This window comes from Paroedura picta, chromosome 1 (genome assembly GCF_049243985.1).
Source record: "Paroedura picta isolate Pp20150507F chromosome 1, Ppicta_v3.0, whole genome shotgun sequence".
NCBI lineage: Eukaryota > Metazoa > Chordata > Lepidosauria > Squamata > Gekkonidae > Paroedura > Paroedura picta.
Genome location: NC_135369.1, coordinates 181,237,902 through 181,264,432, shown reverse-complemented (window position 1 = coordinate 181,264,432; position 26,531 = coordinate 181,237,902). Strand labels below are relative to the sequence as shown.

General features: G+C 47.2%; 1 protein-coding gene across 1 annotated transcript in view; it reads right to left on the bottom strand.

The window, feature by feature from the left end:
* Positions 1–230: 230 nt before the first annotated feature.
* Positions 231–26,531, bottom strand: part of COL4A2 (collagen type IV alpha 2 chain) — a 155,851-nt gene continuing 129,550 nt past the window's right edge. Inside the window, exons 34-47 of the mRNA XM_077314453.1 lie at positions 26,166–26,229; positions 24,344–24,418; positions 23,522–23,629; positions 22,086–22,193; positions 18,333–18,404; positions 15,440–15,565; positions 12,034–12,150; positions 9,489–9,650; positions 9,302–9,400; positions 7,079–7,225; positions 5,660–5,776; positions 5,112–5,303; positions 3,085–3,371; positions 231–2,155 (exon numbers count right to left, since the gene is read on the bottom strand). Of these exons, the coding sequence (XP_077170568.1) occupies positions 1,901–2,155; positions 3,085–3,371; positions 5,112–5,303; positions 5,660–5,776; positions 7,079–7,225; positions 9,302–9,400; positions 9,489–9,650; positions 12,034–12,150; positions 15,440–15,565; positions 18,333–18,404; positions 22,086–22,193; positions 23,522–23,629; positions 24,344–24,418; positions 26,166–26,229 (1,929 nt within the window). The 3' untranslated portion in view covers positions 231–1,900. The remainder of the gene's footprint in view (positions 2,156–3,084; positions 3,372–5,111; positions 5,304–5,659; positions 5,777–7,078; positions 7,226–9,301; positions 9,401–9,488; positions 9,651–12,033; positions 12,151–15,439; positions 15,566–18,332; positions 18,405–22,085; positions 22,194–23,521; positions 23,630–24,343; positions 24,419–26,165; positions 26,230–26,531) is intronic.

Here is a 26,531-nt window from a genome sequence, read left to right as displayed (position 1 = left end):
TATATACCCTCTATCCCATGCTTGTAGCCAGGGGTTGGGCAGTCCTACCAGTTCATTGCAAGGCAACCAAATAGCAGAGAGCTGAATTTTTGTGATCCCCCCCCCCCTTTGTACATCTCTAGGCTCTATGGAATGTCACTGGGGAAAGATTTTAATGGGGCATGTTATGGGGAAGTCATGGCTTTAAATCCTATGATGTTTGTCATTCAATAGCAAGCCAGCCAGCAAGATACAATTTTAAAAACAAGCTCTTTATTTTATGGTGTGACAATTACAAATTGATCGAACGTAAGAACAAGAGCCTCAAACAGGAGTGTGCCTGATAGATTCTTGGCCAGGGCCGATTTCCTTGGAGGGGGGGCTGTGGCTCAGGGGTAGATCTTCTGCTTGGCATGCAGAAGGTCCCACATTCAATCCCTGGCATCTCCAGTTGAACATTTTTTTAAAGGATTAGGTAGTAAGTGATTGATTGATTTTAGCAATTATTTGCTGCCATTCTGCCGTGCAGAACTCAAGCCAGCATACAAAGATGTGAAAGACCCCTGCCTGAGACCCTGGAGAGCCGCTGGCTTTGGGGGACCAAGGTTCTGTTTTGGTGTAAGGCAGCTTCAACGTGGGCAATAGAGCCGACATGCTCTCTCTGCCTGCAGCAATCTTCTGTTGGCGTATCCAAGCAATTGCCTGACACCAGGCTAGTACAGAACGTTCACTCTCTTGCAATGGGAGTTAATTCTCGCTCTGCCTCCCTTTCTTGCTGGTTGGAAGCAGATTTAGAATCAAGCCAGGGAGGAAAGGGGTTTTCTCCCTTTACTGGATGCCGTTCCAGGTGCCACAGAGAGGGTGAGAATGGTAATGTCTGTACCATTCTCCAAACTAGAATGTGTGTGTGTTTGTAATTTCGCTCACCTACCAATCCTCCCCCAACCAGGAAGCGGCATGGAGAGGCAAAGTGAAAACAACCCCCTGCAATAGGGCAGCCCCCCCCCCGCCCTCCCCACTGAATCTTCCTTTCCTGGGTCTATTCTGCAGAAAACAGATAATGCACTTTCAATGCACTTTAGAAGTAGATTTTCCTGTTCCGTACAGGAAAATCCAGCTGCCAAAGCACTTTGAAAGTGCATTATCCTATGTGTGCAGAATGGGTCCTGGTCTCAGTGTGTTGCTCTGGAGGGGTGGGGGTGTCAAATCCAGAGGCTTCAGGAAGCACAACCTCCTTGTTCCAGACACCAGTGTTTTGAGTGTGTAACCAGACTACTGTTTCGCAGACAGCAATAAATCTTCCTGTATATGAAATGCAGGTCATGGAAATCAGCAGGCACATGAAACAATGCACAACACTGGATGACACACCATTGGCAAAAAGAAGTGACCTTGCAAGAGCGTCACAGCACCAAGGCCACAATCCAGTGCAGGCTTGCCCAGAGTTGGATTGTGGCCAGCATTTTAGAAACAAAAAAACGGACATCTCTTTCTCTTTACTAAAACCTTTGTATTTCAGCTTGCTAAGCCGATCCCTGGGTATTTTGCCCTTCATTTTTAACATCTATTTTAATGACTATGCGTTAGGACTGTTAACTGTTTCCAGAGCAAAGCATACAGAACAAAAGTGGATAAAATGGTGGTACGAGGGAGACCTAACCAAAAGCACGTCTGTTAGGTCACGAAATGTGCCCACTGCTTCAGCCTTGGAGGAGAAAGGGGTTCTCTCAGTAACCAAGCAGAAGGCAGAAGATGGCCTAACATGAAATGGTAACAGAAACCCTCGCTTAGTCGGAAGCGGGGGCTGGGTTCGGTTCTCCCAAATACTAACTGGAATACACCTCTTCTTTGGGTTTTGAGGTAATAAGTTAAATAAGCACCAAGAGGATGTGCTCCCCGTCATTTTGGAGCAATCTGTTTTTTACAGATTTTTCATGCAGACTTGGCAACGGCTGATGTGTGTTCGGATGAGTCCTGCCTTGAGCGTATCCGGAGAGGGCGAGTGTTGGAACTGGTTGTCGATGGTCGTCAGCCAGAAGCTGTACTTGTTGGCAAAGTAGTGGCAAGTCCCCTGAGCGCCGTTGCATTCGATGAAGGGCGTTGCGCGGAAGTCCTCCAAGCAGCTCCCCGGCGAGACGAGCGACTGGCCTCCTCCTTCCGCACCAGCGGCCGTGTGCTAAGAGAGACCAAGAGGGAACCGTGGTCAAATATAAGACATGTGATCTGGAACAATGCTTTCATTGGCCTCCACTGTTTTCCACCTCGTGACTTGGAAGAGCCCCCTCCCCCCTCGCCAGTTTTGTGTAGTAGTTAAGAGTGGTGGCTTCTAATCTGGCAAGCTGGGTTTGATTCCCTGCTCCTCCACATGCAGCCAACTGAGAGACCTTGGGCTTGTCACAGCCTGAATAGTGCTGTTCTCACAGAGCAGTAATATCCAGTCTCTCTCAGTCCCACCCATCTCACAAGGTGTCTGTTGGGAGAGGAAGGGAAGGCGATTGCAAGAGAAAAGTGGCATATAAGAACCAGCTCTTCTTCTAGAGTCTGTTTTTGGGATTCCTTTTTTGTTAATTTCTTCCAAGCAGTATTTTCATTTTCTAAACTTAATGACCCAGCTACGCCCACTTCCGTTGCTCAGCTGATCAGCATAGAGACCAATATATTTTCTAAAACAGGGGTCATCAACCCCCGGTCTGCGGCCCAGTGGCGGGCCGCAAAGGCCACGGTACCGGGCCGCCGGCAGCCATGCCTGCCTCCCCCTGCCGGGAGCAAGAAGGAAGGGAAGAGGCAGGCACAGCCGCCGGCATGGCGGTGACGCAAACGCGCATGCACGCTGTTGCCGTGCATGCGCGTTAGCGCCCCTAGTGGCGAAAACACACATGTGCAGTTGTTGCGCATGCGTGTTAACGCCACCTGGTGGCGAAAACACGCATGCGTGGCAACTGCGCGTGCGCGTTTTCGTAGCACCCGGGCCGTCGGCTCTTCCCTCACTCCGGAGGCGGTCCCTGACCTGAGAAAGGTTGGGGACCGCTATTCTAAAAGATATCACAAAAATATTTTTGAAAAATCTTGGGTCCCAATCCGCAAAGCCCCAGGAGAAGCAAATACCATAAGGAAGGAATAGCCGATCCATAAGCTGCGCCATCCTTCTGGGCAGTGCGGGATAGACACATCCTGGCTGTGTATAGCGATGGCAACGGCTGGAGCTTCACAGACAGAACAGCGGCTGATATAAGGCTGGATTTCTTCTTCTCTCACAGGCATCATGGGCAGTGGGGCCGTCGTAGAGAGCCAATAGGATTTGTCGTTGCGGCTTGCGTAGTAGCAGACGTCTCCGGGATTGCAGTAAAGGAAAGGCATCGTGCTGAATCGAACCAAACATGACCCAGCTAGGCCTGGAAAAATGAAATGCGTACCTTACGTTGGCTTGTGTCATTCAGAAATCCCCACCTTCCTTGGGCCAATGGACACCTTGGGGAATTCTGCCACATGGGGGGCGGGCACAACCACAAAATGGCCTCTACAGGGGGCGGAGCCACTTAAGTGGCAGTCCAAGTGCAAGGAAGTCGAGACGTAGTTTAAAAAAATACACATAGAATGAGGAATGAGAATGAGAATAAAAACACCACCTTGGGGGCAGCGGCCGCTGAAATGCATTTTGCCTCTGCCTAGCCTATGAGGTCTCCAGTGGAGTTCCACCTGTCCAAACACTTTCTAGAAACCCTTGGCAGGCAATATTCCTCATTTAGATCTTCCTGAACTTTCCAGACTCATTAGATAAGGGCTGGCCAGAGCGCACAGCCCAGGTGGGACACACCTGTGCCACTCCACCCCAACCTCAGCCTCTACAATCGTCTCTACTATCCAGTTGGTCTGTCTGTCTGTTTGTGACCGAAAATACAAACTGTTGCTGGTAAGTGACAATGGTAGGCACCATTGTCTCTCCCATTGCTGCTCAACTGTAGACTATAAAGTTCAGCTCTGCAGTCAAAAATTGCTGCTTTGCAGGATGGACTCTTGAGGCATCGTACCATTTTGAGGCCCCAACTCCAAACCTCAAGGAATGTTTCCAACCCAGGGGTAGCCAACCTCCAGGTGGGGCCTGGAGATCTCCTGGAATTACAGCTCATCTCCAGACTATATAGATAGAATCGGCTACTGTTGGGGGTGGACGGGGCTGTTTTGCCAAAGAAACATTTGAGGCTTCCCACACAGGTTGTTGTGGAGATGAAACCCTTGAGGCCTACTGCACAGGGTTGTTGTGCAGATGAAACATGAGGCAAAAGAACTCCGCAACAGCATCCATTTTCATCTGCACAACAACCCTGCGTGGTAGGCCTCAAATGTTCAGAGAGTTGCAGAGAAGAGACACGCATGGATTGGCTGTTTCTTCCCTCCAGCAGTGAGGCCGGCCACAGCAGTATTGTAAGTGAGAAGGCGCTTTCCTCAGGCCTCCCTGTCAGCCAGTGGTATTGGAGAAGGGGAAAGCTTTCCCCCCTCAAAAGGAAAGCACACCCATGCCCACAGACTCCCCTGCATTGCTCTTGGAAGGAAAGGCTTCCCTCCCCCCCCTCTGGGTTCTTAGAGGCTCCCTTCACAGCAGGCCTGAAGGGAAGGGGGTATGTGCAGAATCCTGAGCAAGAGCAGCCATTGGCCCTGAGTGGGGGATGTTCCACCAATAGGAGGCTTCGGAACCTTCAGCGTTTTGTCAGGCTGTACAGCAGGGGTAGTCAAACTGCGGCCCTCCAGATGTCCATGGACTACAATTCCCATGAGCCCCTGCCAGCGTTTGCTGGCAGGGGCTCATGGGAATTGTAGTCCATGGACATCTGGAGGGCCGCAGTTTGACTACCCCTGCTGTACAGTCCTGATTTTTTGTATATAGATATCAGTCTCTGAAAAAGAATTATCGAAACAAGCTGAACAAGCTTCTTGTCATGATGCTACGAATGGAGACGAAAACCGAAGTTAAAGAATATTAAAACTTAAGCTAATGGGATAAAAAATATATAAGCTGACAACTATATGAAGAACTTTGTCTTCAAGAGGCCTTTATATTACTGTGCATAGCCAGTGTCTTTTTCTACGGCTTGTTTCTGTGTATCCTTTTTTGGTATATTCTCGTCCATACATACCCAGGTCCTGATTGTGTGCTTTATCTTGTCCTTCGAAATACAACAAACTGTAGCCGCTCCACAGCTTGCTCATGCCCACGGGGCACATAGGCTCTTGATCCGACTGGCTGTGCTTCACGAGAAGGTATCCTATATTAACGCTGCGGCCTGGCATACCCGGCAGCCCAGGACTACCTGGATCACCTGGTGCACCTGGAGAGAAGGGAGAATACCATGTGTGTGGATTTCAAGGTTAAAGGGCAGTAGCATAATTTCTGTGAATAAACCTTCCCTCCCCGCTCTGATTTTGCTCTGTGTAGATTCTCCGTATTCCTTTTGTGGACTTCTAAAGAGAAGCTCACCTGGACACCTGGGGTGAGCAACAATCCCCTCCAGGGAACCAGTCAGGGGTCAGAAGGCTGGTGCTTTGTCATCCAGGCTGCCCTGGGGATGGCTGAGGGATATCTTGGACTTCCTAAGCAGCTCTTCCTCAATAGTTCATGCCCCACTTGGAGACAGGCAGTCCCAGAGCCATAGAAAGGGAACAGCATTCGGGGAGCACCACTTACCTTCCAAGCCCAGAGGACCCTGCAGTCCCATTCTGCCTTGGTCGCCTCGGAAGCCTGGAGATGCTGGTATCCCTCCACCTCCTTGCACCCCGGCTTTGCCTGGCAAGCCTCTAAAACCTTAAATGTGAGGTTAAGGATAGTCATAAATGAGTGCAATGTTATGGTAAGTTCTAAGCAAGGAAATATCACAGTGCATAAAGCCCAAGAGATCACTGGTAGGCAAAATCAGCTCGCTTACTTGTCTGCATCATGCAATCCAACTCAGTGGAGAAAGCCATTATGCTCCTCAGCGATCACCGAAGCCCTGAGTACATGACTGACTGGCATGTGGTTGGATCCCGTCTGCCAGATCCAGTCAGTTTACAGCAAAACTGACCAATAGCGCACACTGGTGGGAAGATCCGTTTGTTCTCTGTGTGTATATAAGCTGGGGTTTTGTGGGGTTTCCCTAGTTCAGTTTTTGCCTCTTGCATCCTCTAGCTGGGGTCAATAAAGAGCTGAAATGAATTCCCAGCGTTCTGCTGTCTGAATCCACAGATATAACGGTAGCCATGGCATAGATTCACATGGCCAGACCAGCCGCATCAAAGTACGGGGATAATCTTCCAAGGAGTTGTCAGAAAGCCCCTCCCCCCCTTTCTTTTGCAGCTGCATCACTAGATCATTAGATAGAAAGAGCTTTTCAGAAGCTTAACTGGTCCCAAATATGTGCAAACTGCATCCTAGGGGTAGGTTCCTTCATCTTGCTTGCTTGCACAAGAGGTCTTCTGTAGCAGGCACACAGATGAAGAATATTTTATGGTTCATGGAGTCAAGACCCCAAAAGCGACATACTAAATTTCTGCCTGCTCAGGGTATCAGTCCCAAAAATGTTACCTGGGTGACATTCATATATAATATTTCCAAATGCATACCTCAACAGGATCTGGTCACAAGACATTATTTGGACTTCTGCTTTGTTATTTACTTATAACATTTATTGCCCACCTTTCTTCTTGACAGAGCTCAAGGTAAAGTGCATGACACAGGTAAAGTGCATAAAATATACAGAATACATAAAACCCAAAATTTAAAATCAGAGCTAAAGACTGCTAAAATGACATGCTTCCTTTTTTTTCACTGAAAAGCTGGGCTCTAAATTTCCTGAGAAGGGATTTCGTCCAGCCTATTACTCTGGTGGCTCAAACCCTATCTCAGGGATGGTCAAACTGTGGTTCTTCAAATGTCCATCCACTACAATTCCCATGAGCCAGGGGATCTGAGCTAAGCTGACAATGTAAACTGATTTCCCTCTCACTCTCCCCTCCCATTGGGCTTCTTCGATCATTCGTGAGCCCTGACTGGCTGTCAGCTGCTCTGCAAGACACATACTGGTTGGTGGCTGGCAGAAAGGGGGTGGACAGGGGAAAAAATGCCTACCTGCATCTCCTGGTGGTCCTTGTGGACCCATTTCACCACGACTGCCTTGAGGCCCTGTGTTCCCTTGCGGACCTGGTGCCCCTTGCAGAGCATGCAATTTAGGGGGGACAGGAGCCGGGCCAGGGGAGCCTGGAGGTCCCTGAAATCCTAAAAATTAAAAAAGTATTAGAATAAATGATTAAAAACAAGTCAAATGATTTGGGATACAAGATGTACAATTTGCACAGATCCACCTCTTTACAGCTAGCTAGTGTGAGAGATTGTTCTTAGCTGCAATTCTTTATCTGGCTTCTTAGGGAAGGGCGTGTGTATAACCTTTTAATTCTGTTCTTCCATTCACAAAATCACAGCTGCCCTTAGCTGTGTCCGATGTTCATTGAGTGCTCTTCTGTGCAGGCACACAGGTGCAGGACAGCCATGGAGAAGAATTATAAGATTCGAAAGCTTTTCTATCTAAGAGATCACTCCCCCCTCCCCTAGAGCCTGTGACTAGGAAAGGGTGAAATTTTAGGTATGGAGCATGTCACATCTGAAGATCCACAAATCCCTAAGTCAATGGGCTGATGTAATCACTACCAAGAATGCTGTAGAACAGGGGTAGTCAACCTGTGATCCTCCAGATGTTCATGGACTACAATTCCCATGAGCCCCTGCCAGCAAATGCTGGCAGGGGCTCATGGGAATTGTAGTCCATGAACATCTGGAGGATCACAGGTTGACTACCCCTGTTGAAGAAAACACAAGTCAAACCAGATGTTGCCAGCGGTTCAAAGGGTTTATTAAGTAGACTGGCTAAAACCAGGAATACTCCATTGAACCATAGTTAGAATTGATGGTGGGAATAGGTTGAGTAGCCCTTTAGGAAATCTCCTAGATGGAGGGGCAGCCAAACCGCACAATCGTCCACCCTGTCATGGTAGGCCGAAATTTCTAACAGATGGCCCTTTCAGGATGATGCTGAGATCAGGCAGGAAAATATCAACGGGCAGGAAGAGGGGTGGTGATTTTTCCCAGCCACCCAGTTCAAAAACATGTCCCACTTAGATGTATGGGACTGGCGGGTGTCAGGTTTAAGGATTACTTCTAATATCCTAGCTCAGTGATTTGGCCTCATAGGATCAGCCAGACTGTCAGATGAAAGGAGTTTATGAGAAGGGCCTGTTGAAGGAAGCTGAACTCTGACAGTAGAGTGAAATAAATCCCACAGTCTAGGGAACCCGATCTTCCTGGGCTGAAATGAAATAGAAGAAGGTTCTTATATGCCGCTTTTCTCTACCCGAAGGAGTCTCAAAGCGGCTTACATTCACCTTCCGTTTCCTCTCCCCACAACAGACACCCTGTGAGGGAGGTGGGGCTGAGAGAGCTCTGAGAGAACTCTGACTGGACCATGGTCATCTATCACGCTAGCATCAGCTCCTGCTTTTAGGCTTAACGTTGTCCCACCGCCATCTTGTTTTTTCAGCCAAGCTTCAAATATAGAGCTTGTAGGGGTTAGAGATGATCCAGTACATTGAACTCCTCTGTTAACCCAGGAAGAAGGACAGAACTTCTGAAAAGATACATGTTTCTTGAGCATGCCCTTAAACCAGGGGAAAAATAACCATGGCTAGACTGAATAAGGCTCTATTTCTGGATTCTTAAAGGGTTCCAGGTTCCAGATAGAGTTGCCAACTCCATGGGGTCCCTGGAGAGCTCACAGAACTATGACTGATGTCCAGAGGACAGAGATCCATTCCCCAAGAATGGCTTTGCAGAGTGAATTTTATAGAATTATACCACACTGAGCTCCCTCCCCTCTCCAAACTCTGCCTTTCCCAGGCTCCGCCCTAAAATCTCCAGGAATTTGCTAAAAAGGAGTCTACAACCCTAGACATGAAGCAATCTATGAAGAAGGTAAGGATTGTTTCTCTAAACAACAAGTCAAGTGGCAAAGCTTGTGAGTGGGTGGGCAGAAGGGACTGTGTCGTGGCTTGGCTCTTGTGGCCCTTTCTTGCACACCCTGGGAAAAGCCAATAGGCACTTTGGGATCCAAAGGCAAATTTTTTCTGGGCAAAACTGGCCAGGGATTCTGTTATGGGGGGGCATCATCTGGGCATGGATCTGGGGCCACTGTGGGTAGACAGGTAGTTGTGAGTTTCTGCATTCTGCAGGGAATTGAACTAGATGACTTTGGAGGTCCCTTCCGAGTCTATGATTCTATTCTAAGCACAACCACACACTCACCTGTCGGTCCTCTGTCACCTTTGGGTCCCCTAGGGCCAAAGTCGCCCGTACTTCCTACTAAGCCAACAAGTCCCATGACTCCTTGGTCCCCTTTCCTTCCTGCGAAAGACAGCAATGATGGTTGTGTGTTACTGTGGGTCTGCCAAGTCAGCCTAAACCAGCAGATCTCAGGTTTTCCCCACCCTACCTTTTGCTCCCGGATATCCTGGTATTCCAGGTCTTCCATCTGGGCCTGGGTCTCCTCTAAATCCTCCTGGACCATCTTCTCCAACCTGGCCCACTGGACCCATTTCTCCTTTGGGTCCAGGTGGAGCAGGTATTCCAGGTCTCCCCAAAGGCCCTGGGTAACCTGTTAAGAGGTACACATAGTTTTACAACCTGTATCAAAAGACAACGCTTCAAAGGCTTGCCTTTTCTCAACTAATGCCCTACTGGCCAGTGTGGAGTTGCGTCTTGTCTACCACAACCACATTACAGTCTGCAAAACATTTGAAAGGAGACAACAATACTCAGCAAGAAAAAGGTGATTAGCACCAAAAAGGTGATTAGCACCATCACAGAATATACAGGGGTAGGCAAACTGTGGCCCTCCAGATGTCCATGGACTACAATTCCCATGAGCCCCTGCCAGCAAATGCTGGCAGGGGCTCATGGGAATTGTAGTCCATGGACATCTGGAGGGCCACAGTTTGCCTACCCCTGTCTGAGAACTTTCCTACATCTGAATAGGAACGTCTGGAAAGTTTTTGGGAAGCAAGGTCAAATAACTTTTAAAGTGCTCTCAAGAGGGGAAATGTATTCTGAGGGCAAAAGATCCATTTCTATTCAAACCTGGACTTGGAAATTAATGAAATGTACAGAAACACCCTGCTTTAGAAAGCTAGTCTGCCAACCAAGAGAATTCTTCTTCTTTGGCAGGCTAGTTTTTTCTTTGTTTAAGGACTTATTTCATAATGAAACATGGGATTAAATCCTTTCTGGAATTTCCCACAGGAACAAGGGGTGTGTGTTTTTTGTCGATTCCGTTCCTGTTTCTCACAGCAGCATAACATGCCCTCTAAAAGCTCCACTGAGGGAACATTTTAACTGGAGATGCTGGGGATTGAACTAGGGACCTTCTGCATGCCACAGAGATATTCTATCCCTAAGCCGTGGCCCCTTTCCTCATCCTTCATCTCCCCCCTCCGATTGCCTTTCTACCTTTTATCTCTAGACTGACTGAGCTTGTTTTCTGCCGTTTCCTCCCCTCCCCTGATCGGCCCTGGGCTCCCTTCTGCTCTCCCTCTCTTAGCACCTAGTCCTTGGAGGACCTCATAAAACCCTATGGTTATCTCCATACCCGTGAGATCCCCTAAAGTTCCCCCCTTCAATCTTGTATCACCAGCTGACCATCTGCCTGTTCTCATTGTTATCCCAACTCCTATGCTCTCCATGCCCTCTGGCAATGTCACTGTTCACCTTTCAGAACATTCACAAAACCTCTGCTTTTTATTTTCCTCTTCCACACACACCAGGCTAGATAAACAGGGCCAGCCGAGGGCCCTTGTTCTGTCCTCTGCCAGCAAGAATTCTGGTTGATGCTCTGGCCTTCTTGCTCCTTGACTACTGCAACCTTCCCCTATTTCCTTCCACTCCCTTACCCCCATCCCTGGATCATCTTGATGTGCATGGAATATTCTTTCTTCTGTCTGGCCTGCTTCTGGATCCTTGCTCTTATCTTCAAAGCTGTCCTTGGCCCATTCCGCACATGTTGGATAATGCACTTTAGAAGCAGAGTTTCCTGTTTCCCGCAGCTGTGTGGAACGGGCCCTTCTCTCCTCCCTCCCCATCTCTGCTGTCTTATCCTGACTCAGTCTTCTGCTCCTCCGGCTCGAGGACCCCGAGCCACCCCGAGCCACCCACAGGTCTCCTGATCTTTCAGGTGACTCTTCCATTTCATCCTGTCATGAACCCCGATTCATGCCCTCCCTCCCTTCCTGCAGCCTGGTCTCCCCAAGCACCATAAAGCTGTAAATCTCCCTTTGGCTCCATGCCTCCCCTGCATTCTCGGTGGGACACCACTCTCTCTCTTCCTTATCGAGCCGCTTATTGTGACCTTGCCGAGACAGCAGAGTCTCAACAGAAATGTAGCTATTAGGATCAACAGACCAGGCCATCTGGCCTGGCTGGGAAACCTCGCACCCTTGCTGTCCGGTGCTCTCCTGCCTAAATTCCATTGTACCCCCTCCCCTATCGCCTCGACCCTATAATAGTCACCCAATGTCTATTGTACCTTTGTATCTGCCAAGACCTTTGCTCAAGAGCTTATAGTGCTGTCTGTTAAATAAAGCTCTTCTTTGGATCCTGAACTGCTGTCTGGTTTCTGAATATGCTTTAGCACGGACTCTATTGACTGGGCTCAGCTTGATTCCTGACACATCTCGGCTGCCATTGATGCTGCTAAGTGTTCCTGAGTGATGTCACCTCGCTATTTCCTTCAAATCTACTTTTCCCCTGAAACTCCCCCCACTTAAATCAACCCCAAGCACAAGTCATGGAGCTCCTGCCTCTGCCCATCGGCCTCTCTGCCCGTCTCCCTTTGAGTCTCCCTTAGGACAAATTTCCAGCTGCAAGCTCCTCGGGTCAGAGACCTGTTTTCTTGTGTTCTGCCAAGCGCCATGCCTGTCGGTGGAGCTGTACTAATAAGTCATCCTCATCATCACTAGTAATAGAAGGCGGGAAGATGGAGTTACCTGGTACGCCATCAAAGCCAGGGGCTCCAGCGTCCCCGGGGATTCCCGAGATATTGGAAATTCCAGGAATGCCTGGAAATCCAGCCGGTCCGGGCTCTCCAGCTGCACCTCGTGGCCCTGCCAGGCAGAAAACCGAGACATTAACGTTGCAGGATGAGTCAAAGGCAAAGCGAAATTCTTAGCCAGCTTGGTGGAGTGGTTAGGAGTGCGGACTTCTAAGCTGGCAAGCTGGGTTTGATTCCCCGCTCCCCCACATGCAGCCAGCTGGGTGACCTTGGGCTCGCCACAGCACTGATAAAGCTGTTCTGACCGAGCAGGAATATCAGGGCTCTCTCAGCCTCACCTCCCTCACAGGGTGTCTGTTGCGGGGAGAGGAAAGGGAAGGCGACTGTAAGCCGCTTAGAGACTCCTTCGGGAAGAGAAAAGCGGCATATAAGAACCAACTGTTCTTCTTCTTCTTCAGGAATATCAGGGCTCTCTCAGCCCCACCTCCCACGCAGGGTGTCTGTTGTGGGGAGAGGAAAGGGAAGGTGAATGTAAGCCCCTCTGAGACTCCTTTGGGTAGAGAAAAGTAGCAGATAAGAACTAACTCTTGTTCTTTTTTAGAGAACCTGACGTTTGCTTTCTTTGTGGGTTCTTCCCACTGCCACAGGTTAAGGTTTCACACATTTTGGAGCTGACCAAAATGATTCAGTTTTCCCATGCCAAATGATTACCACTTTTATACCTCATTTGTCACTGCCTGAAGGAGTCTCAAAGCGGCTCAGAATTGCCTTCTCTTCCCTCTTGCTGCAGCAGATGCCCTGCGGGGTAGGCAAGGCCTCAAGAGCTCTGAGAGAACTGTGACTAGCCCAAGGTCAGCTGGCTGCATGTGGAGGAACGGTTCTCCAGATTAGAGTCTGCAGCTCTTCACCACTACACCAAGTTGGCTTTACATGGTTTTCCTGCAGTGACTGATACATGGTCTCATCAGGGGTCCCCAATGTGCTTTTAGAAACACTAGGAGGGGGTCAGATGAGGATTTTGCCCAGCAGGAGTTCTGACCAGTGATTGGAGATCTAATTAGCTTTGCAGACTTGAAAAAAATGCTTTTGGCAGCAGCTGCTACAGCAACACAAGAATTTGAAGGTGTGTGCAAGAAAATGTTTTAGAACCATATGTTCATTTAAAAAGGCTTCCTGTTAAACTCTGCTCCCTTTTATTTTGTGGCTTGCTTCACCTCCTGCAACAGCTGTTTTTGCCACTGACTCCACCTTCTGTGGCAGCCATTTTTGCCACTGACTCCACCTCCTGCAGCAGCCATTTTTGCCACTGACTCCACCTTCTGTGGCAGCCATTTTGTGGGTGCAACCTCCACCCTGGCTGGGCACTCAAGTACAAAACCTGTGAAAGTTGCTAACAGGAACGTCTTTAAAAAATCGTGATTAAAAACTGATGCTATAAAGTTAGGTAATGAGAGATTAGATTTTTAGATTATGGCCCTCTTTGGTGGTAGAAACAGAGGGCCCAGTTATAAGTGAGATATTTGGAGGGCCTGCAGCTCCTCTCCCTGCTCCCTTAGTTCTGCATTATTCTGTCCTTTCCTTGGAGTAAGCTTGACTGACATAAGGGCTCCCAACTCTTGCTTGGGTTTTGTGCAAACCGGACTGGTAGTGTCTGTCTCAGAGCCACTGGCTTTTTGTCCTCGGAGATAACTGCTTGCAATCTGAAGGAGTTGGTTTGTATACCCTGCTTTTCTCTACCTGAAGGAGTATCCAAGAGGCTTACAACCGCCTTCATCTCCCCACAACAGCCCCCCTGTGATGTACGTAAGGCTGAGAGAGCTCTGAGAGAACTGTGACTGGCCCAAGGTCACCCAGCAATCCTCATGAGTCTCAAAGCGGCTTACAATCACCTACCCTTCCTCTCCCCACAACAGATGTCCTGTTACCCTCCCCCCTGACTTACTCATGAGAAAACCTTTGTGGGATCTGGTTGCAAGACATTTCCCCTCCTGTTTCAGATCTGAAGCCCTTCCTACTCTCTTTGACCATTTTCTCCTCTCCCCAACTTGCTCAGCCTGCTTAACCCTTTCAGTGCTGCAGGCAAAAGAGAAACAAATTCAGTTCCTCAGCAAGACTGTCCTCAGTGGAGTCCTCCAATGCAGCTCAACGGAGCTGCTTGTGAGTAACTGCACAGGGGATCCCAGGCTGTGCAGCCCTCTCAGAAAACAGCAGGGAGCTGGGGGAATGGGGGAGAAGGAGGTGAACATAAACTCCTGCAGGCTCTCCAGTGTGTCTTCCCCAAGCCTAACACCACCACAAGCACTCTACTTCAGGGGTAGTCAACCTGTGGTCCTCCAGATGTCCATGGACTACAATTCCCATGAGCCCCTGCCAGCAAATGCTGGGAATTGTAGTCCATGGACATCTGGAGGACCACAGGTTGACTACCCCTGCTCTACTTACCAGTCAATCAAGTCAGGTGTGGCACGGAATCCTTGGGGCACTGGAAGAAGCTAACAGCGGAACTGAACAAGGGGAAACAGCTCTGGAGCTACAAGGCAAGTCTGCAAGCTTAGGCGCTCAAGAACTAAACCAGGCAGCAGAACGTGGGAATCAGTTTGCAGGAAGCAGGCACCCAAGTGCAACAGGGCTTTTTCCTTAACACAGCTGCAGTTGCTCCCCTTCCATGCTGGCCGGAAGTCACCAGGATTCGTGACCCCACATGAGTTTGCGACTCACATTTTAAGAAGTTTTGCTCTAAATGAGGACCTACCGTAGATCTATACAATCCATTTCCTAGGAATCCCCAGCACTGAGTTGGCTGTTCTTTACCATTGCTGCGTGCTGGAGTCAGTGTTTTCATAAAGGTCCCAAGATCCCTTTCCCTCTAAGTCGATCTGTGATCACTGCTTGCTTGCTAACGTTCACTCTTAAGAACACTGAATACCACAACGATTTTCATTTTGGAAGTATTTCCCTGTACGAGAACTAGTGTTTCACAAGTGACTTTGGCCAAGAGCATTTTCTCCCCCTAGCTGCTTTCCAGATGCCCAAAGAAAAAATGGACACAATAGATTGGGATGTGATGGTAAAGGTAAAAGGTAAAGGTATCCCCTGTGCAAGCACCGAGTCATGTCTGACCCTTGGGGTGACGTCCTCTAGCGTTTTCTGGGCAGACTCACTACGGGGTGGTTTGCCAGTGCCTTCCCCAGTCATTACCGTTTACCCCCCAGCAAGCTGGGTACTCATTTTACCGACCTCAGAAGGTTGGAAGGCTGGGTCGACCTTGAGCCGGCTGCTGGGATTGAACTCCCAACCTCATGTAGCATTCAGGTAGCATTTCTGCTGCCTTACCACTCTGCACCACAAGAGGCTCTTGATGTGATGGTACCACGCATAAACCTAAGGAACAAGATACTGACCTGTATCGCCTCTCACTCCTTTTTGACCTGGAGCTCCTCTACTGCCTTCAACAGAGCTCGATTCTCCTGGTGTACCTTTGTCACCCCAAGTACCTCGGAAACCTGGTGGGCCATATGCGTCGGGACCTTTGATGCAAAGAGAAGTGTAAGAAGGCTTCTGCAAGGTCAAGCATCGCTTTTCTAGATAGCAAAACAAATGTTCCAGTAACATTAATTATCCAGTGCTGTAATGGGGTAGGAGGCATAGTGGACAGCTTCTGCAACGTTTGGGCTACTCTCTTAAAATGATACATGGGGCTGCCCTTGAAGCTGCAATTGGTCCAGAAGGCAATTAGTTGACGGGTTGATCTCTGATGTTACCTGCAACGGATGTTGAATGCTGATCTGAGCTCCTCTGTTTGCTTAGCTTCCTGCCTAAATGCATGATGCTCTATGTTTTCCCTAGGAATTGGCATTAGAGGGAGGACTCAAATTTTCCCAGGTGGTGAGAACTGATGGGTGAGACACTGAAGGCAGAGATGGATATGGGCTGCCTGGTGTCATAAGGGAAAAGATATTTCATACCCATTTAATTAGAATATATATTTGATCTCTTGGCATAATTCATCACTATGTAAATTAAATCTGACTAGTTAATCCTTCAAGGAAGCAACACATCTGTCTCATTCTTGATTGTTCATTATAATTTCTCCATAGTGCTATTAATTGACATCTTCCCACTCCCCTTATTAGATGTTTTATTGGGGGGATGGGAGACTGACTACTACCACCATGTTGTTGGGTTTGTTGTATGTTTTTGTGTCCTTGAATTGTTTTAATGGGATTTTATTGGGGTTTTTAGCATGGACGATTGTAACCCACCACAGGCCAGTCTTGGGAGTGGTGGGTAATAAATTTAAATCATCATCATTATCTTGATGCCACGTGCTCATCTTCTGGCTTTCTTCTTTGTGCCCAGTATCTCTGGTTCTTCACATGAAACGCTCACTCAATTCAGCAGGACTGGGCAGAAGGTGACCTTTTTGTTGTTAGTTGTTAGTTGCGAAGTCGTGTCCGACCCATCGCGACCCCATGGACAATGATCCTCCAGGCCTTCCTGCCCTCTACCATTCCCCGGAGCCCATTTAAGCTCACAGGGTGACCTTTATCGAAACCCCGAATTATCTTCAGTGATGAAAAAAGGAAGCTCGGCTGTAGCTGCTGTGTTCTGAAATAGCAAGAGAGAAAATTCCTACTCCTCTCAACCTGGAAAGCATATTGCCAAGGTCAGGTCGAGCCACTACTGGTGTTGAATGGGATTCCATTCAGCATTCAGATTCTCTGTTACGAAGGCCCCATTCACTTTAGCACTTCACCCCACTCCATTTACAGTTTTTTACTAGATGCCTGTAAAACCTACCTAGAGGCTGAGTGGATTCCAAAGGCTGATGTTGTACCTTTAGATCAGGGGTGGTCAAATTGTGGCCCTCCAGATGTCCATGGACTACAATTCCCATGAGCCCCTGCCAGCAAAGGATGGCAGGGGCTCATGGGAATTGTAGTCCATGGACATCTGGAGGGCCACAGTTTGACCAACCCTGGTTTAGATGAATCACACCTCTGTACTTCATTTAAAGATTCAGTGTGATTAATTTATAATTTTTGGACTGTAGTTTTTGCTTGCTCGCTCGCTTGCTCATTTATTTAGCGATTTATATACCGGGACAAGGCGATGGCAGTCTACACAGGGAGGCTGTCTGTGGGTGCGAGGCCTTGGGAGTGCAGCGCCGCTACCTTGTGGGGGCAGGCCTTCTAGGGGCTGGGCCAATCAGGGTGCACCCAGTTTTGCTGGGCATGCACTAATTGGCCCGCAGAACATGTCCAGCTGGAAACAGAGGCCGGATACGGGAAAGAGTATCCAGACACTGGCCGGACATGCTCTGCCCAGGAGGGCTGTTCACTAGGTGGTAAGGATATGTTGTGATTTTTATGTCCTGTCCAATATTTTAATGGGTTTTTATTGGGTTTTTCAATTTTTGGACTGTCTGTAACCCGCCACGAGTCAGTCCTGGGAGTGGCGGGAAATAAAAAAGCCAAATAAATAAAATAACAGACAGTAGAATATATATTTTGGGGAGTGGCTCCCAAACTACAGAATGAGCTTCTGCACTGATGCATCCTTCACATCTTGACCCTTCAGAGGAGACTCTAAACATTTGCCAACTTACATAAGATTTGTGCTGTTATTCTGCTCTGGTTGTAATTGTCGTAGGAAGCAGAATAATTCTGACCCCTGTCCCGCTGTGTTTGATTTACTGATCTCAGATTGTAAGCTTTATTCCTCGTTTTCAGAAACTTTGTTGTTCCAAAAGCAAGTACCCAATAGATTTGTGTATAAGCCTAGTTTGTCAGCAGCTTTTCTCATGCTGAAAAAGCCCTCCTCTGCATATACGTGGGTATATACGGTAACTGAAATAAAAGCTTGTTCCAGCCAGCCAATCATTGCTCTGGCAGCTTGTAGGACATCAACAGTTTGACTGAGGGACTCTGATCTTTTTTACTTTTTCTTTCACTTCTTCTTCTTCTTAATCATGTCTTCCAAACTATTATTTTGGTTTCTGTGGGTGAAAAGCAGGGTACAAAACCAAGCAGGTATTCATCCTCTTGACTTTTCTGTATTTGTTGGGGGGAGGGAGGCTGGATGGGGGAGCCTGTGATGATGGAGCATTTCCCACCCTCGACTTATATGCGAGTCAATAAATTTGCCCAGTTTTTGTGGTAAAATTAGGCGCCTCGGCTTATATGAGGGTCTGCTTATATGCGAGTATATACGGTAAGAACTTCCACAAAGGAAGAAATGGCTTGCAGGTCACCAGCACCTGTCTCAGTAAGAAACAGCATAACCTGGACATACCTGGTGTTCCTTGCAGTCCCTTCGCACCTGCCAACCCGTCTAATCCAGGAATTCCTTTTGGACCAGGTACACCTGCCATAAAATATCGTAAGGTCAACATAATATATAATTCCTAGATATAATTAGCAAATGTTACAGGCTGAATGGAGGGAATGAAGAGATTGATATGGAACAAATTCACATGCCCAAAGGTAGATCTGCAGCTTTATCTTCTTGGCATCCATGGCCACATGGAGATTTGTAGCCATTCTGCCTGACAGGTTTGTATACATGTGCTATTGTTTTCTGCTTAAAAAGAAGCAAAGCTCACTTTTCTCTACCTGAAGGAGTCCTAAAGCAGCTTACAAACACCTTTCCCTTCCTCTTCCCACAACAGACACCCTGCGAAACACGTGGGGCTAAGAGAGCTCTGAGAGAACTGTTCTGTGAGAACAGATCTAAGAGAACTATGACCGGCCCAAGGCCACCCAGCTAGCAGCCTGTGGAAGAGGAGTGGGGAATCAAACCCAGCTCTCCAGAGCTCTTAACCACTGCACCCTGCCGGCTCTCAGATGCACGGGCACATGAAGCATGGCCAGCTGGCATGATGGATTTCTTCTCTGGTGTCCGTGTCTGGCACAAAAATAGGAAAAGCGGCTGGGGGTTCATGTTCACTAAGCCAGTAGCGGATATTATTGATGCAGCAGTTAAACAATTTTACCATCAAACTCAAAATCCAAATTTCGAATTTAGCCCTGATGTCTGACATGTCGGGGAATTTGTTTTTTTTTACAACCAGTCAGCAAATTCTTGACTGCTTCTTTTTCTAAAAAAGATGGAAGACAGCACATGCTAGAAGCTCTTAACTTTAGGGAGTTCCAGCAACAGCTGCTAAGCACAAAATATTATTGAAAATAAGCAAGCAAATGCTGTTGAACACTATAGGGAGGAAGAGCTTGTGCTTCGCATGCAGAAGGTCCCAGGTTCAGTTCTTGGCATCTCCAGTTAAAAAGGCTATCTGATGTGGAAGAGCCTGAGACCCTGGAAAGCTGCCGAAAATATGAGTAGACAGCACTGACCTTGGTGGACCAATTGTCTGATTCGGTACAAGGCAACATCATGTGCTTACATCAGGGGTAGGCGAACGGCGGCCCTCCAGATGTCCATGGACTACAATTCCCATGAGCCCCTGCCAGCAAATGCTGGCAGGGGCTCATGGGAATTGTAGCCCATAGACATCTGGAGGGCCGCAATTTGCCTACCCCTGGCTTATATCATGTGCTTACCCATAAGGCTATTCACAGTCTGGGTCCTGCATAGATGAGAGACCCTGGGGAACAGTTTGTTCTATGAATACCACCAGGTGGTGGTCCCTGGGCCTAAAGAGGTACCTTTGGCCTCAACCAGAACCAGGGCATTTTCTGACCTGGCCCCTACCTGGTGGAATTTATTTATTAATTTATTGAGTTTCTGGAACACATCCAAGACCTGTTGCAACTAGCACAGTTCCGCAGGGCTTGTAAAACGGAGCTCTTCCGCCAGGCTTTTGGTTGGAGCCAAAGCTGAGAGAGCCCTGATATTACTGCTCGGTCAGAACAGAAGAAGAGTTGGTTCTTATATGCCGCTTTTCTCTCCCTGAAGGAGTCTCAAAGCACCTTCCCTTTCCTCTCCTCACAACAGACACCCTGTGGGGTGGGTGAGTCTGAGAGAGCCCTGATATTCCTGCTCAGTCAGAACAGCTTTATCAGTGCCGTGGTGAGCCCAAGGTCAACCAACTGGCTGCATGTGGGGAAGCGCAGAATCAAACCTGGCTTGCCAGATTAGAAGTCCACACCCCTAATCACTACGCCAAACCAATCTTAAGCTTAAATCTTATTTGTTTTAAGTTCTGTATTTAAACATTTATGTTGTACACTGCCTCCTGGATAGGGTGGTACAGAAATCATCAATCAAATATATTGATAAGAACTAACTAAATAAAGCGTGTATTTGTACGTGTGCAGCAACTGCATACAAGCTACTGCATGCCGGCTACCCAATCGTGTCAAAATCAAGTACACTAGTCAGCAAATTGTCCAATACCAAACGCTATCGTGTGCCCAATTAGCAGCACCGACAAATACTGCTGCATATTAAACACGCACGACATCATTTACTGAGGCTGAATGCCAGCTATCAACCAGTGTGCAGCATGCAAGGTCTCGCGTATGACAAATGGAAGATTAGATTTATCGCATCGTGAAAGCCAAAGACGCTCACAGGCAAAGGATTCAAATTTGCTCACGCCAAGAATACCAGATATGCACAAATACTGAAAAGTTTGACATCTAAAACAGGCATTCTGAATGGATACGGCACCTTGTGTTCAATTATGCAAAACAGAAAGGACATTTTAAAAACAGAGGGATTTGCTATCCAACCCAAGATTGTCACTGTCTATTATTGTCACTGCAGACGTGTCTGAAATCGGTGTCTAAGAAAATGCCCAGGACTTCCTAGAACACAGTAGAACTATGGCAGGGGTAGTCAAACTGCGGCCCTCCAGATGTCCATGGACTACAATTCCCAGAAGCCCCTGCCAGTTAATGCTTCTGGGAATTGTAGTCCATGGACATCTGGAGGGCCGCAGTTTGACTACCCCTGAATTATGGTGTCATGGGACTTGGGCTTGCAATAAGGAGAAGGTTGAGTGGCTACTATTTGTCCCTGCACTTTAAAGAGGTGGAGGGAGAAAATTCCCCAAGGGAAAATAGGGGCAGCTCCAGTACTGATGGCCTCTTTGACATTTATCTGTCTTCTGACTTTTCAGTGATAGTTCATAGTTCAAAAGGCCTCACCCAAGAAGTGACTGTAGAAACAGCTAGTTCAGGTTCTGGGGTTACAATGTTCAGCCTGTAGAAGAGAAGGTTGACCGGGGACATGACTGCTGTCTTTAAGTATTGGAAAGGTCTCGTCACTTAGAGCAGGGGTACTCAACCTGTGGTCCTCCAGATGTTCATGGACTACAATTCCCACGAGCCCCTGCCAGCAAATGCTGGCAGGGGCTCATGGGAATTGTAGTCCACGAACATCTGGAGGGCCACAAGTTGACTCCCCCTGACTTAGAGGAGGGCAGGGAAGGATTCCTGTTGGCAGCAGAAGATTAGCCTTGCAGTAATGAGTTTAAATTACTTGGAGAATGATATTGGCTAGATATCAGGAAAAAGAATTCACTGTCTGAGTAGTTCAGTGAAACTGACTGCCTAAGGAGGTGATGAGATCCCCCTCACTGGCACTCTTTAAGCAGCGGCTGGACATGTACTTCTCATGGATGCTTTGGGCTGATCCTGCATTGAGCAGGGGGTTGGACTAGATGGCCTGTATGGCCCCTTCCCACTCTATGATTTGACTGGGGAAGGCCCTTTCTTCCCTGGGGCGATGGCAGAATCCAGGCATCTTTTATTCCTTCCCTCCCTCCTCCAGGCCCTCTAGCATGTGGCAACAGCAGCATTCCATGTGTAAGGAACTCTGGGAAATGTAGTTTTCCAGGGCTCCCTTATTCCATTGGATGGTTTTGGACACTCGCAAGGCAAAAATGCAAAATGGGAACAGAAACTGAAGCAAGCCAAAGGGAGATTGCCCATCATGGAAGACCCCAGAAAATATTTAGTGAAAAGACACTAGAAGGCACAACTCCCTAATTTAGCATGGAGTACAGAGTTCTTAATTCATTTAAAATTAATCATAATGTATGAATGAAATAATTAAACCGACTGACTGACTAATTAAACTTACCTTTCAGTCCTGGAAGCCCCGGCAGGCCAGGACTTCCTTTTTCACCTGATAATCCTGGGATTCCGGGATTCCCTGCTGGTCCTCGTTCCCCAGTCTGTCCTGGGAAACCTACATGGCACACACACAAAAAAAATAAGCAGTATGTCTTTGTGTGCATTCAATTGTTATCCAATCCAAATATTAGTGAAAATTCAATTTGTGGTTCAAACTTTTAAAACTATTTCACATTGTTTTACGTGGGATATACTGGTTTTATTGAGTTTTGATTCTATCAACTGCCCCAAGACGGTATGTCCGTGAGGGACGGTTTATAAACCCCTTAATAAATAAATGAATAAAATTTAAAAACTAAGGTGAAAATGTCACACTGTCACCCCTTTTACAGTGCTGTTTTGCAGGCCCTGTAGAACCTGGACAGCTCCGTTTGTCTTTCAGCAAGCCCCAAGTTGTTTGTTTTTGTTTATTTTCTGTTTTTTTTTAATTGCTGGATAAGTCCAGCCTTTATTTTATTTAAGAGCAAGAATAATAGAAATAAGAAAGAACAAAAGATTATAGTTCCATAACAAGTCAGTTCACCCTACTAACATATTTGTTAATACCTATACGTATCTGAATAAATATTAATACATATTTAGTTAATACATATATACGTATCTGGCTAAATACTGTGAGAAATACCCCCGATTGTTCTTCAAATTCCTCTGCTGGTCTTCCATTAACTAGATTAGTAAGCTTTGCCACTTTGGTCAGTTCTCCCAACTTTTCTATCCAGTCTGTTATTTTTGGTATGTCTTCTTGTCTCCATCTTCTTGCAAGCCCCAAGTTGTTTGGTAGTTTGGCGGGGAAAGGACTGAACCCCCCTCCCCTTGATTCAAGAATGCACTGTACATTGGTTTTATATTTCATATATTTAGAACTGTTCTGGATATTCAAACTAGGGTTGTGCGGTTCGGCCACTTTGGCGATCACCGAAGCCCAAGGCGGCCAGCACCACGGCGCAGAGAGGAGGTCTCCTTCCCAACCATACTCTGCACCATCACACCATTTCTGGGGGTTCTCAAAGCCTGAAGAATGTTGTGGGGGGTTTCTCAATGGTAAAAAACCTGAAAAAGGCTGCCCTAAAGGTTCGCCATGAGTCGACACGAACTTGACTACACTTTCCGCCACCCCTCTTCATGACCCAGTGAAGGGCAACACTTCGGAAATGGAAGAAACCTGTCTTAGTATTTCTTCTACATGCCCAGGTTGGACAGAGTATCATTTTGAGGAATAAGGATGGGGAGGAAGAAGTGTACCAAGGAAAGCAGAACCACCCCTTCCTTGTGATACATAACCGTGGCGGGAACTTCATGCTCATTTTGCTTGAGACCATGTTCAGAAGAACCGTGGGGGAATGAAAAGTGTTTATAAGTAGCTGTGTAAAAGGCAAGAAGTACCTTCTTGTCCTCTTAAGCCAAGTTCTCCTGGTGTGCCCCTGATTCCTTCAATGCCTGTAGAACCAGGATCTCCACTTTCCCCTTTCTCTCCTGTTCGGCCTCTGCCACCTGACAAGAAAGGAAAAAAAACAATCAATGTAAGTTAATCTTGCAAAATCTTGTACCAACTGATTTACGGACTGGGACCGGTTGTCAGACCGGGGGTTGGGGACCACTGGTCTAAGCTGTTTTATATATTGTTGTTTTATGAGTAAGCTCATGTTTTGGGCTATTTTATTTTTTGTAACTGAGAAACTGCTAATTTTGACTTTGCTGGTCTATGACCGTAATAAAGATATGTCTGTCTACCCCTGGCTAGTATTTGGATGGGGGTCTTTGAAGGGTTTGGGTGGTAGTTCCTCCAAGGAACACCAGGGGTCGTGACACAGAGGCAGGCAATGCAAGCCACCTCCAAACGTTCCTTCACTGGCTGCCAGACACTCTTCAGATCTCCCAGTTATACTACACACGTCATACAGTAATAAATACTCCTGGACTCCAAGAGGATAACGGCTTTGATATTTAGGCGCATAACTGGAGATGTGTCAACATTTGTGCTACTTCAAGGATTCCAAAATCATACACAGCAGAAGTGTTGGCAGGGTTTCAGTCTTATTTCCCCATCTGCAAGCGGGAACTGTCACACCATTTCACTGGTGGGCACAAATGCGGAAGTTCAGAACAGCTATGCATAAATTCTAACTATCATGCTGCTATCGGGAATGAATAAAGGGGGGGTGATCCCCGGTGGTCATATCAATAACAGCAGTGAAAGAGTTTTACCTGGGAATCCAGCAACACCCCCCTCTCCTTTAGGACCCGTCTTTCCTGGTAAATTTATAGTATCTCCCGTGCTACCTGTTAGAAGCATAAATTAACAAGGTGTTTGCATATATATATATATATATATATATTTGAACATTTTTTTTCCAAGCAGAAATGAGAACTTTGGTATGACTTTGCACTATTAACACAAAATGAAAGGTGAAGACTGAAAGGAAGTGAACAAACTGGGAGGGGGAGGCGAATTTGCAACCGATGCCTTGAGAAGCCTGCGGAAATCTTCCTACTGAATTCATCTTATTTTTGATTAGCTGATTAGGAACAAGTTTCCATACTGCACAGAGCTGTATGTATGTAATGAAATAATTAAGCCAGTTTGGTGTAGTGGTTAGGAGTGCGAACTTTTAATCTGGCATGCTGGGTTCGATTCTGCACTCTCTCACATGCAACCAGCTGGGTGACCTTGGGCTTGCCACGGCACTGATAAAACTGTTCTGACTGAGCAGTGATATCAGGGTTCTCTCAGCCTCACCCACCTCACAGGGTGTCTGTTGTGGGGAGAGGAAAGGGAAGGCAACTTGAAGCCGCTTTGAGCCTCCTTCGGGTAGGGAAAAGCGGCATATAAGGACCAACTTTTCTTCTTCTTCTTCTTCTTCTTCTTCTTCTTCTTCTTCTTCTTCTTCTTCTTCTTCTTCTTCTTCTTCTTCTTCTTCTTCTTCTAAATCACTAGCTGTAGAGCTTAGTCTTTACCAACATGAATTTAGATCTTGGCAAGTAAGTGAGACTTCCTGGAAATTCCTGCATGAGGGTATAGAGTTCCAAAAATGGTCGGAAGAGAACTTGAGTTGATCCTAATTTCTTTGAATGTGTTTGAATGAAGAGAAACATCTCCAGATGGTGAACCAAAGAGAGTTTTTTCTTCTGGGCTTTTTAAAAAAAGCAATGTCTGGCTGCAAACAGTGAGGTTGGCAGGTCTACTCATTAAATACGACGAATATAGACAAGTCCCCCCCCCACATAAGTAGTTCACAAATTATGTTCAAATCACAGACTAACTCGTGTTTACCTGAAGAGTCCTTTGCATAGTACTGCTTTTTCGTTCCTGGCCCTGACCTGTGGAATGAGCTCCCGGGTGAGCTGCAGGCCCTGCGGGAATTTTCGACATTCCACAGCGCCTGCAAAATGGAGCTTTTCTGCCAGGTCTATGGTTGAGGCCAGGGTAGTGCAGAAGATCACCTCCCCCCTTGGTCAGCCAGCAGCTAGTCTTACGATCTGACCCTCTTTCCATCCCTCCATAGATGAAGGTAAGGAGGGAATGGAGGAGTTTCTGGACTTTTTACTGCCACGTTGTTTGGGTTTTATTGTATTTGCTGTCCGTTTTAATGGGGTTTTTACTGGAATTTTTATTGGACGTCTGTAACCCGCCATGAGCCACCTCCGGAGTGGCGGGTAATGAATTGAAGAAATAAATAATGGACTGGGTTACAAGTTAAGGAACTAGCTGCTTCCATTGCTTCTCTTCCCAGGCATGAGATCTCTCGTGGCTTCTGTGACTGGGAGGGTGTGGAGCCTGCACATTTACTCCCACTTTAAACCACCTCCTGTCTCTCCCTCCTCAGTCCTCCTTGAGCCTGCATGTAAACATGGACAGTGGTGTGATTTCCGGTGACATTTCACTCTTGGGGGCCCAGAAGCTGACACCAGTTCTGGGGCTCCTTGAAGCCTGAAAAAAACATTTCAAGGGTTCTTCCCTGGTCAAAAGATTGAAAAAGGCTGAATTACTCTTAAAAGCTCTGCTCGATTAGAGTACAAAGGAACTCACCGATGTCACCAGACAGACCCTTCTCACCAAATGTCCCGATAGTCCCTGGCATCCCCTTGTCGCCCTGTCACATGGTTGAAAGGCAAAATTAGGATATTGAGCAGAACAGATATGACACATCAGCGCTGTTACGGTACAGATGAAAATGCCACAAATATTTTAGCCTTGGTTATTTGTCTTTCTTTCAACTGGAAGACTTTGTTCCAAAGAAGTTACGTTGAAAGTGAAAAATTACATTCCCCAGTATTCAGTATCAAAAGGATTTTATGTCCAAGCAGCTATGGGTTAGAAAGTCCTGTGAACATTTTATTTATTCAGACAAAATTTGGTATTCCACCTGTCCTCGTAGTTCAATGCGGCTTACAA